The sequence below is a fragment of the Cetorhinus maximus genome, chromosome 14 (genome assembly GCF_964194155.1).
Source record: "Cetorhinus maximus chromosome 14, sCetMax3.hap1.1, whole genome shotgun sequence".
NCBI lineage: Eukaryota > Metazoa > Chordata > Chondrichthyes > Lamniformes > Cetorhinidae > Cetorhinus > Cetorhinus maximus.
In genome coordinates, this window is record NC_135892.1 from 542,416 (window position 1) to 555,486 (window position 13,071).

Below are 13,071 nucleotides of genomic sequence, written 5' to 3' on the forward strand. Positions count from 1 at the left end.
AACCATACCTTCGGTCCCTTCATCCAAGTCATTTATGTAAACTGTAAAAGGTTGAGGCCCCAGCACTGATCCCTGTGGCACACCACTTGTTACATCTTGCCGAAAAAGATCCATTTATCCCTACGCTCTGTTTCCTGTTGGCCAGCCAATCCTCTATCTAAGCCAATATGTTACCCCCTACACCATGAGATTTTATTTTTTGCAATAACCTTTGATTTGGCACCTTATCAAATGCCTTCTGGAAATCTAAGTACAGTACATCCACCGGTTCCCTTTTATCCATGGCAAATGTTATTCCTTCAAAGAACGTCAATAATTTGGTTAAACATAATTTCCCTCCCACAAAACCATGTTGACTCTGCCTGATTACCTTGAAATTTTCGAAGTGCCCTGCTATAACGTCTTTAATAATAGCTTCTAACATTTCTATGACAGATATTAAGCTAACTGGCCACAGTTTCTTGCATTCTATCTCCCTCCCTTTTTGACAAAAGGAGTTACCTTCACTATTTTCTAATCTAATGGAACCTCCCCCAAATCTACGGAATTTTGGAAAATTAAAACCAAGGCATCAACTATCTCACTAGCCACTTGTTTTAAGACCCTAGGATGAAGTCCATCTGGGGTTCCGGGACCTGTCAGCCTGCAGCTCCAACAATTTGCTCATTACCATGTCCTTAGTAATTGCATTTTTTTTTAGTTCCTCCCTTCCTTCCATTTTCTGATTTACAGCTAATACTGGATGTCATCAGCATACATGTCAAATCTGGGTTTTCGAATGATGTCATCAAGGGGTAGGATATAGGAGGGGCTAAGGATCAAGCCTTGGGAGACTCCAGAGGTAATAGTTCAGAAGCAGGAGAAAAGCCATCGTGAGTGATTCTCTGGCTATGATTGGATAGATAAGAATGTAATCAGGTGAGGGGTGTCCTACCCAGCTGGATGACAAAAAAGAGGGGGATGGTGTAGTCAACCATGCCGAAGGCTGCAGTTAAATCGAGAAGGATAAGGAGGGACAGCTTATCATGGTAATACACAGGATGACACCTGTGACTTTGATTAGGACATTTCAGTACTGTGGCATGGGCAGAAATCAGTTTGGAGAGATTCAAACATGGAGTCGAAGTAAAAATGGACATGGAGTTAGTAGGTGATGACACGTTTTAAGATTTGAGAGGAAAGGGATTTTGGAGATGGGCTGGTAGCTTACAAGGACAGAGGAGACTGGGATGGGTTTTTTGAGCACAATGGTTATGAAAGCAGGTTTGAAGAGGAATGGAATAGCATCCATGGTGAAGGAATCATTAAAAATATCAAAGGTTTAATAAATGCCTTGCAAAAAAGATGCTCTTTGGAAACACCAAAGTCCAAGAATTCCTCTAATGTTGAAAAACAAACAAATGAATTAACTCAACACATTTGATTTATTTTCTTACAGTAATTATTTGATTTCAAACCATCTGCACAAATGTAGGCCCAACCTCAAGTTTTTAAGGACAGGATTTTCACTGACTTTTGATTTAAAAAATTAGGATGTGTCTAAATACTTTGCAACTATATTTTTTGAACTTTCCTTAATTTTCCAACGGGAACAGGCTGATTACTTTGAGCCCTGATCCTCAGTGAATGCTTAAAAGTTGGCTGAGGGTGCAAGGAAACAGTTCATGATATTAATTTTAGATTTTAAGTGAGTTTCTGTTAAAAAGTGGAAAATGTTAGTGAACATTTTCCAATTTTTAACAGAAACTCACTTAAAATCTAAAATTAATATCATGAACTGTTTTGCCATATGGTTGCAGGCACAAACTTACAGCTGCTAAGCAGTCAGCTACAAGCTTGCTTTATCACAGTCTTATAGACATCTCAGCTGTCCTTCTATGGGTTAACTCTTCCAAGACGATCTCTGAACAGAGCAAGTGATAACTCATTGGTAGTTATCTAACTCATCAGTTACAGGTAACTGTTTCCAGTGACTGACTTGATTGAGAGTGCAGTCAACACGAAGGCTTGGGGAGTTATTCCTACTCAAACTGAGTCCAGCTAATTGGACGAGGTCATATTTTGGAACATGAGATTCCCAATTAGCTCATCAGGAAGAAATGTATAAAAACAGAGTAGATATTTCAGAATTCAACAAAGCTTGGCCTGCCATGAAGCCTTCCAGCCCGATATCTGCAACACACTAAATTCTCTGTCTCAAATGGTTAAGTGAGACCTCAAGTGTATATGTAATTATTAATACTATTCATTGGATGCTGAATTCCTATGAAAGCCAATAAATGACATAGATTCCCATTACCTAGTGAAATAACTTACAAGTGAGATCATCCATTCTCAGAGAGAGAAAGAGAGAGAGAGACAGAGAGAATGCACCAGCGGGGTCAAAGACATAATCTATCTGGGCTAGAGCTAAGGAACAAAATGTTGCAATTACATTGCTCAGTGTAGTCTACAGACCACCAACTAGTGGGAAAGATGCAGAGAAACAAATTTGCAAGGGGATCACAAAGAAGTGCAAGAATTGTAGAAGAGTTATAATGGGGACTTCAATTATCTGAATATAGACTGGGATAGTACCAGTGTGAAGGGCGGGAGGGGAATGGGAGGCGGCAAGAGTTCCTAGGTGCGCTCGGGAGTATTTTCCACAGGAGTATGTTTTGAGTCCAATGGGAAATAAGGTATTGCTAGACCTGCTCCTTGGGAATGAGGTGGGTCAAGTGGATTAAGTGTCAGTAGGGAAACATTTAAGGGGCAGTGATTAATGTATCAAAAGGTTTAGGTTAGCTATGGAAAAGGGCAAGGAACAATCCAGAGTAAGAATAATTCTCTGGGAGAAAGCCAACTTCAATGGCATAAGAATGGATCTGGCCCAGTTAAATTGGAATCAAAGGTGAGCAGGCAAAACTGTAACTAAACAATGGGCTGCCTTTAAAGAAGAAATAATTCAAGCACAGTCAAAGTATATTCCCACGAAGGAGAAACATAGGGTAAACAAATCTAGAACTCCCTGGATGACAAAAAAGATGTAGATTAAGATGAAGAAAAAATGTACATATGACAGATGTCAGGTGGGTAATACAAATGAGAATCAGGCTGGATATAAAAAGTTCAGAGGGGAATTGAAAAAGCAAATCAGAGAAGTAAAAAGAGAGTATAAGCAGAGACTAGCAGCTAACGTAAGAGGGAATCCAAAAGTCTTCTATTGGCAGATAAATAGTAAAAAGGTGATATAGAGGAATGGGGCTGATTAGGGACCAAAAAGGGGATTTACACATGGGGCAGGGGGCATGGCTGAAGTATTAAATGAATACTTAGCCTCTGTCTTTACCAAGGAAGATGATACTGTACAGGTCAAGGGGAAAAAGGAGGTAGTTCAGATATTTTAAGGGTTTAGATTGATTAGGAGTGGGTATTGAACAGGCTGTCTGTACTTAAAGTCAATAAGGCACTAGGATGAGGTGTGATGTATCCAAGGATACGGAGGGAAGTGAGAGTGGAAATAGGGAGGCACTGGCCATAATTTTCCGAGCTTCCTCAGAATCAGAGGTGATGCCAGAGAACTGGAGAATTAAGAGTGTTACACCCTTGTTCAAAAAAGGGTGTAAAGGTAAGCCCAGCAACTACAGGCCAGTCAGTTTTCCCTTGGTGGTGGGGAAGCTTCTAGAAACAATAATAAAGGGGCAAAAATTAATAGTCACATGGACGAACGCAAGTTAATTGAGGAAAGTTAGCTGGGAATTGTTAAGGATAAATCCTATTGAACTAACTTGCTTCAGTTTTTTGATCAGGTAACAGAGAGGGCTGATGAGTGTAATGCTGTTGATGTGATGTACAGGGACTTCCAAAAGGCATTTGATAAAGTGTCTCACAACATTTTTGTAAGCAAAGTTATGGCTCTTGGGATAAACAGGACAGTAGCAACATGGATGCGAAATTGCCTGAGTGACAGGAAACGGAAACCAGTCATTAATGGTTATTTGGACTGGAGCAAGATTTTCCCAGGAATTGCCGTTAGGGCCCCTGGTTTTCCTGATATATGTTAAGAATCTACACCTTGATGTGCAGGACACAATTTCAAAATTTACAGACAATATGAAACTTGGAAGTGTGAACTGTGAAGAGGATAGTATAGAACTTCAAAAGGACAGACTGGTTGGTGGAATGAGTGGGCCAGTGGCAGATGAATTCAATGCAGAGAAGTGTGAAATGATTTGTTCTGGTAGGAATAACATGGAGAGACAATATAAAATAAAGGGTTCAATTCTAATGGGGTGCAGGAGCAGAGGGACTTAGGTGTATATGAGCATTAGTCATTAAATGTGGCAGGACAGATCGAGAACATGGTTAATAAAGTATACGGCATCTAGGGCTTTTTCAGTTGAGGCACTAAGTATAAGGCAAGGAAGTGGTAAACTTGTGTAAAACCCTGGATCGGCCTCAACTGGAGTGCTATGCCCATTCTGGGCACCACACTTTAGGAAAGATGTGAGGACATTAGAGAGGGTGCAGAAAAACTTCATGAGAATGGTTCGTGGATGAGGAACTAGAGTTACGTAGATAGAATGGAAAAGTTGGGACAGTTTTCCTTGGAGAAGAGAAGATTTGATAGAGATAATCAAAATCATGAGGGTTCTGGACAGAGTAGATAGGGAGAAATTGTTCCCATTGATGGGAGGATCGAGAACCAGAGGGCAGAGATTTAAGGTATTTGGCAAAACAAGCAATGGAGACATGAGGATAAACTTTTTCATGCAGCGAGTGGTTTGGATGTGGAATGCACTGACTGAGAATGTGGTGGAGGCAGGTTCAATGGAAGCATTCAAAAGAGGTTTGGATTCTTATCTGAAGTGGAAGAATCTGTAGGGCTTCGGGGAGAAAGCAGAGGTGTGGCACTAGGTGATTTGCTCCTTCAGAGAGCCAGCACATACACGTTGGGCTGAATGGCATCTCTCTGTGCTGTAACCATTCTATGATTCTATTCTGTCTGAGGCTTCAGATGAAATGTCACATAATTGCAGTTTTATCTCAGGTAATAACACAGTCAGTTTTCCCACAAATCCATTAGCATTGGATATTTACATAAAAATGTTCACAAAGTCAATAGATGCAGGGAAAATGGATGGTAATATTTTGCTTTTCTTATCTATGCTTATTTAGTTGCTGAAAGGTTTACTGGTACAGATCAAGTATCCTTATTCAGAAACTCTCATGGCCGATTGCATTTCGGATTTCAGATAATTTCAGTTTTCGATACAGCACATAAACTCACATTACAATCGGCAAAGTCTAGGCTAGCTATAGTCTAAAGTAAATAAAATGACTAGAAATGTAAGATGCAGCACTGAATAATAAATACAGGATAACTGTAATAAGTTTCTTTTTGACATGTTCACCACAAAAATCGCAAGGTAAACGGTGCAAATTAACAACCAGACTTCCCGCGCTAAAGGTCGATGAAGTTAAAAAAAAAGGTGCTGTTTATGGATGTGTTCGGTTTTCAGATTTACGGATAAAGGATACTCGACCTGTAGTAAACATTTTAGGCCAGAGTTTTTTGCTTCTATGTCTGCAATTTTCCACCTGTTCCCTTTAATAGGTAGAAATGGACCACATGGACTAATGATCACAGGAACATAAAACTTCTAACATTGATGTCAATTAAATCACAAAATCTTAACTAAAGGCTTTACACCAATATGATTCAAGTTTCTTGATAATGTTGCCAAACTAATCTAGAATCTGCTGTAAAAATAATCCACATGATATCAATGATTCACGAAGAGGATAGATCTTTAACCTTTCCAACATGTTTTGTAAAATTGTTGTAAAATTTCCATCAGACAGGCAAAAGAAAACTTTTGTGCCTAAAATGTGCTCAAAATAAATTTAATAATGCATATTTTTTATGTACAGTATAAGCTTGCTCTGAATATTATGGCATACAACATACATTTCTGTAATCATACTTGGGTTTATTCATCTGCCACATGTCCTATGCAAACATTATGCATATTGTGAAATTTGAATACAATAGCAATGATGTAGTTTATTGCAGTTGAAGTTTCAGTCAAGCACATCAAACGCTCACTGGTCTACAAATGCTAGTGGTTTTCCCCAAAGAGAAAGATTGCAAGTCAAAATTAATGAAACACTTACTGTGTCTTTGGAATAATTTATATAACAGTGAGACACTACACTTATTCCACAAGTGAGAAGTAATACTAATAGTCATACTTGTAAAGATTGCATTTGTATCACAATTGATTCTGTTGATGCAACTTATCTTTGAGAGCAATAAGAAACTTAAGAGTTATGAAGACATTCATAACTGGAGATACTCCATGAGCCTAACACAGTATACAGGAGTTTATTGCGCATTAATGTGGTTTTAAAAATGTATTTGGGAAAATTACAGATTTCCCTCGTTATTGTTCAGCTTTTGCCAACCACTGCTATTATTAAGATAATGAATGACGGCAGGCGGGCATCACATCCAAGTTCAAACTGTTAACACTTCATGTCCACACACACGTCTACCACGTCACTGGACAGCAATCAGGAGCAGGAACCCTGGTTGATGTTCCTCCCTGAGCTAAGGCCACAGGAGTCAATTCAAACACTTTTACCTTGGGCTGTGTCAATTACCCATTCAGTTTAACCAAATGAACCATTATAGAACTTGCAAACATTTCTCGTGCAAGAGAGATTTATACCCATTGTAAAAATATCTGGAATAGTTTACAACAATCCATCTATTTTACACTACTTGCATGTTGATGTAATTTAGCTGAAAATAACATATTAATGAATTGTATTATAAAGCTACCCCTTTCCTCTGTTACCTCTTCCTAAATTAAGTGGCTTAAACTAATGGAATAGATTATTATTTTTTCAGTTTTAAAGGTGCTAACTGACTTGTCATTCCAATTCAGTTTGGAGTGCAACTGATGTCAGAAAACCAGTTGGTGAAGGGTAGGATTGGGAGCAAATCTTTACAGAAATAAGAACAGAAAACTTTGGAAATACTCAGGAGGTTAGGCAACATCTGTGGAGAGAAACAGAGTTAAGGTTTCAGGTCAACCTTGAAAGGTGATTGACCTGAACAGATTGTTTCTCTCTCCGCAGATGCTGTCTGATCTGCTGAGTATTTCCAGCATTTTCTGTTTATATTTCAAATTTCCAGAATCTGCAGTATTTCACTTTTGTATCAATCTTTACAGACTTTTATAAACATTTATTTAGTGTTACGCATAGGTACCTCCTAATCCAACAACCACAGTTTCAACCTGTGTCCATTTATAGAGGCATAAGTGAAACCCCTTATTTCCCAACATCTGAATACAATTAATATGCAATTAACATGCGAGTCCACTGACCAGTTCTGGCAGCATGGTCATATTTGTTGCTGTCCAAGAAACAAAACCAAATATTTAGGAAAAAAAAAATGATCAATTCCAATACTCGCATTTACAACATCTGGGCAAAGATGGATACTGGCATTTGCATATTGCTAACAGAGATCAAGGAGAATGTTCAGTAATACTGGAAACTAAGCTAATAGTTTGAAAAGAAAAAATGACAAAAGCACAAACACAGACACTTAGTAGGATTTTGGTTTGAATAAGTCGAGTAAATTACTGCAGTCTACAAAAGAGGATCCATCCTTCAAGTGTTGTGGTATTGCTTGGAGAGAAATTTGGCAAGTAGGCCATTGCCATTCATTATCAATCACACTATCTCTTGTGTAGCCACCTTACTCTGAGTAGTGCTGGCTACTTTTCATCAACTAACAGAAGCAAATGAAAAAAGGAACCTGAACATATTGTACACAAAACAACAGATGGTCAGGTATTGGATTACAGGTGCGTACAGAGTCCCTAAAAGGATTTTAGCTTGTATTTACCCTTGTAGCTGTGCCATTATTACATTTACTAACCCTTAGACACGGGGCCAGATATTTATCCACAATTCACCCTGGGCAGGACTTTTTATGCGTTGTGTGAAATTTGAAAGAAAAACAGAGAGAAGTGTTTGAAAAATTGTCTTTTTTAGGAAGAGAGAATAAACAGAAAAGGTACACAATTTCTGTACAAATACATTACTGTACAAATTGCATATTATATTGGGTTATTGTAAACAATTAAAAGAATGTTTGCAAAAAACATTTTGAAAGTATGTTCATTGAAATGTTAATTTACTTCAAGTTTTTTTTTAATCATTCTCAGTTAGGGCTGCGTACAAAATTGGAATCTTTAAATAAATTTGGCTGAAATTTCAATAATTTGAAAATTAATTCTTATTCTACCCACGTTCCCATTTTCTCCTTTTGGATCACTTCAAGCAGGTGCAGAATAGTATTTCCCAATCTAATTTCCCAGCTCCCCCCAGCTTAAGATCTAAAGCGTTTCTCACCAGTTTGTGGAACTGCATGCCAATTTTCAAATAACAGTGCCATCATGTATCAGCAAGGTGAGAGGCTAACATTTGACACAATGCAACTCATTTCCAATGATTACCTTCATATAGTTTAAAACATTACCTTCAAAAACTGTGCCTAATCTGCAATTGCATGGGAGACCCGCATATACAATCAAAACATGCACAAGGATCAGGACAAGTTTATGGACAGATCTAAGGAATGCACTGCATATATGCTTAAATGCGTAATTTGTTTACCACAGTGAGAAGGCTCACTGGAAATGGGTAGTGCAACAGGGACAGAATGAGAAGGAACATAATTTGTAGTAGGGTTAGTCAAGAGGGAATTATGGCAGGTATGTGACATAAATGAATTGGCAGCATGCTGAAAACTAAGAACAACAGATACTATTTAGACTAGACTCTTAATGACGTAACACATACAAAGATTTTGTTTGTTACATACACTGCTAAAGCAGCCATTTAAAAGCTATAGCTATGGTTGTTACATAACCCACCTCCCACTGACAGAAATGGCTTTGATTTTACATCAAGAGTTTAACGATTACATAGCAGTTTGTTCAGCGTGAACAATTTGAAGACAATATTTGTTAGAATTGTCACTACCAAGGAACGTCTGCAACATTTGCATGAAATCCACTGAAACTCTCATACAACACAACGATAATGGCAAGAAAAGTGCTGTGTACTCCAGCTTAGCAACTGCTCTAGGTAATAAGCTGTCAGTCAACAGATATGCTGTAATGGTCCCTGTGGATCAAAGTCAGACAATAGGTACAAGGATGTTGCTGGGGTGTTATCATATTCTTCACACACAGAGCTTGAAAAATTATGTGGGTAACCCTAATTTTAGACATTTGGACTTTGTTCTAGCTCTTTTCTTTAGATGAGAAACTAAAATGCACATCAGGATTATAGATCTGCTCCAGGAACAAGAATTAAGGAATGTACTTATTGTATATTCTATTGTCTTCACAGAAATCTTCCATTATGTCAGTCAAGCAGTTTGATTCCTATTATTTGTAACTGATGCAATTAGAACAAAATTGCTCTTGTCCCAATACCTTCTTCCCGATACAGAATCACAGGAACAATATAAATCCTGGTACATTTTTGAAACAAATTCTATGGAAAAGCACTAAATTTATCTATTTTTCTATTCATTTTGAATAAAAAATTGCCATCGTTAACCGGAGTATGCCTAAAGCATAACTTTGTAATGTCTGGTGTCCTTCTGTATCCTTTGTGTCTCTATATCATCGAACCGCTAATAAAATTAACCTGTATGCATCGCCCTGGATAGCATGATCCCACATATTCTCCAGTGATCAATGTATTGCAATTAGGGTTTAATGATTAAAAATATACATGCTATGCTAAACATGGAGGTAAATATAAAAAGAAATTCAGGTCATAAGGGTTACTTAAAGAAATCAATTAGCAATAACACAGAGACAAGTTGGTAAAAGGCTCAAATTATAACAGTACAATAGTGGTAACTCGGTAATTCCCGATCAAAGGTCACTCTCATGGACCCTTAGGAAGGAGGAGAAGCTGAAACAGTCCATCATTGGGGCAAATATTAGGTGTAAGAGTTTCAGCTGCAAGTCAGCAGCATTTTGGAGGCTTCACACTAATAACATGGTCAAAAGTGGCAAGCTGAGTGTATCACACGGGTTACAGAGAATGGTTTATGTCCTATTACCGCACAGTGCAAAGCAGGCTTGTTGATAAAATGAAGGCATGTGGTATAAAAGAGAACATGGCATCATGGACAAAAAGTTAGTTAGTGAAGAGAAAACAAAGAATAGCTAACATAGATTTTTGGACCTATGGAATATGTAGAAAAATTGAGACAGACCCTAATTGAAAAGGGAAACCGAAAAGGGAAACAGTAACAGAACTGGGGAATTAATAGCAAATGAAATTTAAGAGAAATGTGAGGGGATGAAGAAGACATATACATTTTAAATGATCAAACTTGAAAAGGAGTAGAGCAGCAGAGTGACTTGGGGAGTTCAGGCGCACGCATTTTTGCAAATGGAAGGAAATGCTGCAAAAAAAAACATAGCAGACTCCAGTTTTTTTTTTAACAAACAGGGGTATATAGAATGCAAACGCAAAGAGGCCATGCTAACCCTATACTAATCATTGGTTCGGTTGCACTTAGATTATGGTGTCTGGATAAACATTTGAAAAAGAAAAATGTAAAAGAAAAAGGGCCAAAGTAGGGGAATGGGATGAAGTGGAGAGCTCATCCAGAGAATCATCACAGGCACGATGAGCCGGATGACCTCCTTCTGTGTTGCAAAATTCTATGATTCAAGGTGAGAATAAGCTCAGCCTGAAATGATCAAAGTGGCAAAGAAGATGAGAAGAGTTACAGGTGTAAGAACAAAAGGCATTTGCTACTGTTCCATGTCTTCAAAGCATAACAAGCTGTGATGTCTATCTCAACAGGGGCCCTAATTACTTGCCTTACTGCTTTCTTGGTCATCAAAAGTTGAGTAATAACTTGAAACAGAGTTTTAGAAAACAGTCTTGATTTTTTTTTTAATAAACTGATGAATTTCCAAAATTCATTCTGGTTATTGCTGGCCTGTGCTTTTTTTTTTGCATGAGCTGCATTACAGAAAACTGTAACAAATGTTCTTCCTTTTGCTTGGTGTCATCTTCAAATTACAGTGCTTTCAAGCATTAATACTTCTTCCTGGCATGACTGTTGCAAAATCACAATGGTGCTCACCACGACTAAACAAAATAAATTTCCTGATTCGTTAAATGCACAGTTTCTCTAATGTTTAATACAGTATGAAAAAAGATGTAGAGATGTTAAAATTAATTTACATATCAACAAGACTACCAGGGCATTGCTCATGGCAAACTGAATGTAGCAATAGTTCTTTAGGGAAAGATTTGAAGTTTAGGCTTGAAAGGTCTATGTGCCACCTGGTAGTAGTGATGTCTGCAGATATCCTGATGGTGATAAAGTAGTATGAGGCACAAACACAGAAATCACAACTTATCTCAACAACTGTGTGGTTAATATGGGAAATTTGAACTTTCACACAGATTAGAAGGTGCAAAACAGCTCAAAGTCAACAAATTTCTTGAGTATATTTGAGTATGCTGCAGATTTTCTCAGCTGTTGTGGTGGAATTTGTCACAGCTATCAAAATGTAAGCTTTCACAACAGGTTGTTGGATGTGGTGTTCTAGAACTTATGTTCTTTTTGCAGTCGATGTTTGTGAACCAACAACAGAACAGGAATAATAGATTTAATTGCGAGTAATGAGACTGAATTAGCCAACAATCTAATGCTAAGTGAACAGTAACCATAGCATGGTTGAATTCAATATTAGGTTGGATCAGGAGAACTCAGGTTCTAGAATTAGGTAACACAGGCTTTGTAGGGGTGAGGCAGAAATAAACTGGAAAAATATTAACAGATAAAACTCCTGTGGGAGTTGCTAATTGCTTACACATGAGACAAAGATTCTATGAGATAGTGTGCATTTCTTTCCTCACTATCATTCGATTTCAGAAGTTTAACTCTCAAAGCAAACAAAGCCTCCCTGAGGCAAACAGATAGGAATAGAGTACAGGGAGAGAGGAGGAAAACCGATCGAGGATGAGGTGCCTCCAAGGCATGGTGAATGAGACAGTAGCTACAGGATTCAGTAAAAGTAAAGGGGAGAAGATAATACAGGTATTGAGCAGAAAGTCCAAAGAGAAGAACTGCTCATAGAGATAAGAACGAGGAGAAAAGGTTAGCTGGAAAATGATGGGGAAGGAGACACAATGGAAGTTGAAGTGGTTGGAACAGGGAGCCACGGAGGGCACATAATTCCCAAAAACCCACCATAAATGCAACCTGTTGCCACTGGTGGCACATTTCTCTATCACACCATGCCAAACTACCAACCAAACAAAAGGAAATGATGGAATCAGGACACCAATGGTGAGAATTAAGGGGAAAACAGGAGAGATAGACCAACAAAAATGTAAGTAGGAAGGCAGAGAAAAAGCTACATGTGGAAATTGGTAACAGAGTGACAATTTCAGAATTACTATGTGCAGTGTTACAGGAAACTAACTGGCAATGTATTAAAAATTATTCATCTGTTTATACTTCCTCACAACTTTTTCCATTATAAATTCCTATATTCACATTTATAATGCAAATTTCCTACCTAAGTATAGGAATATAGGAACATAGGAACGGGAGTAGGCTATTCAGCCCCTCTCAAGCCCCTTGCATTATTCAATCAAATCCAGGCTGATCTGTACCATAATTCCATTTACAGGCCTTTGATCCATACACCTAAACACCATTACCTACTAAAAATCCATCAATCTCAATCTTGAAAATTCCAATTGCCCCAGCATCCACAGGGCATCTACAGTACTTTGCAGGAGAGAATTCCAGGTTTTCACAAACCTGTGAAAATGTGTTTCCTGATTTCACCCGAATGGTCTAACTCTAATTACCTCCACCACTGAAGATGGGCTGAGGTAATCTTTTCACCCCCATTGTTGTTTTGTCAGTAAATAATATATCTCAAAAACTAATGGATGATTTGCAATGAAACTTGGTACATAGATAGAGTATGGTCAAAAAAAGAACTGATT

The 13,071-nt window shown here is 38.0% G+C and overlaps 1 protein-coding gene across 5 annotated transcripts in view; it reads right to left on the bottom strand.

The window, feature by feature from the left end:
* Positions 1 to 13,071, bottom strand: part of ralgapa2 (Ral GTPase activating protein catalytic subunit alpha 2) — a 515,740-nt gene that overhangs the window by 228,355 nt on the left and 274,314 nt on the right. Inside the window, exon 34 of one of the 5 annotated variants that reach the window (XM_078556386.1) lies at positions 9,103 to 9,189. The exons of the other annotated variants lie outside the window; for them this stretch is intronic. Within the exon in view, the coding sequence (XP_078412512.1) occupies positions 9,162 to 9,189 (28 nt within the window). The 3' untranslated portion in view covers positions 9,103 to 9,161. Of the gene's footprint in view, positions 1 to 9,102; positions 9,190 to 13,071 lie in introns of those variants that run through there. 5 annotated transcript variants of the gene reach the window in all.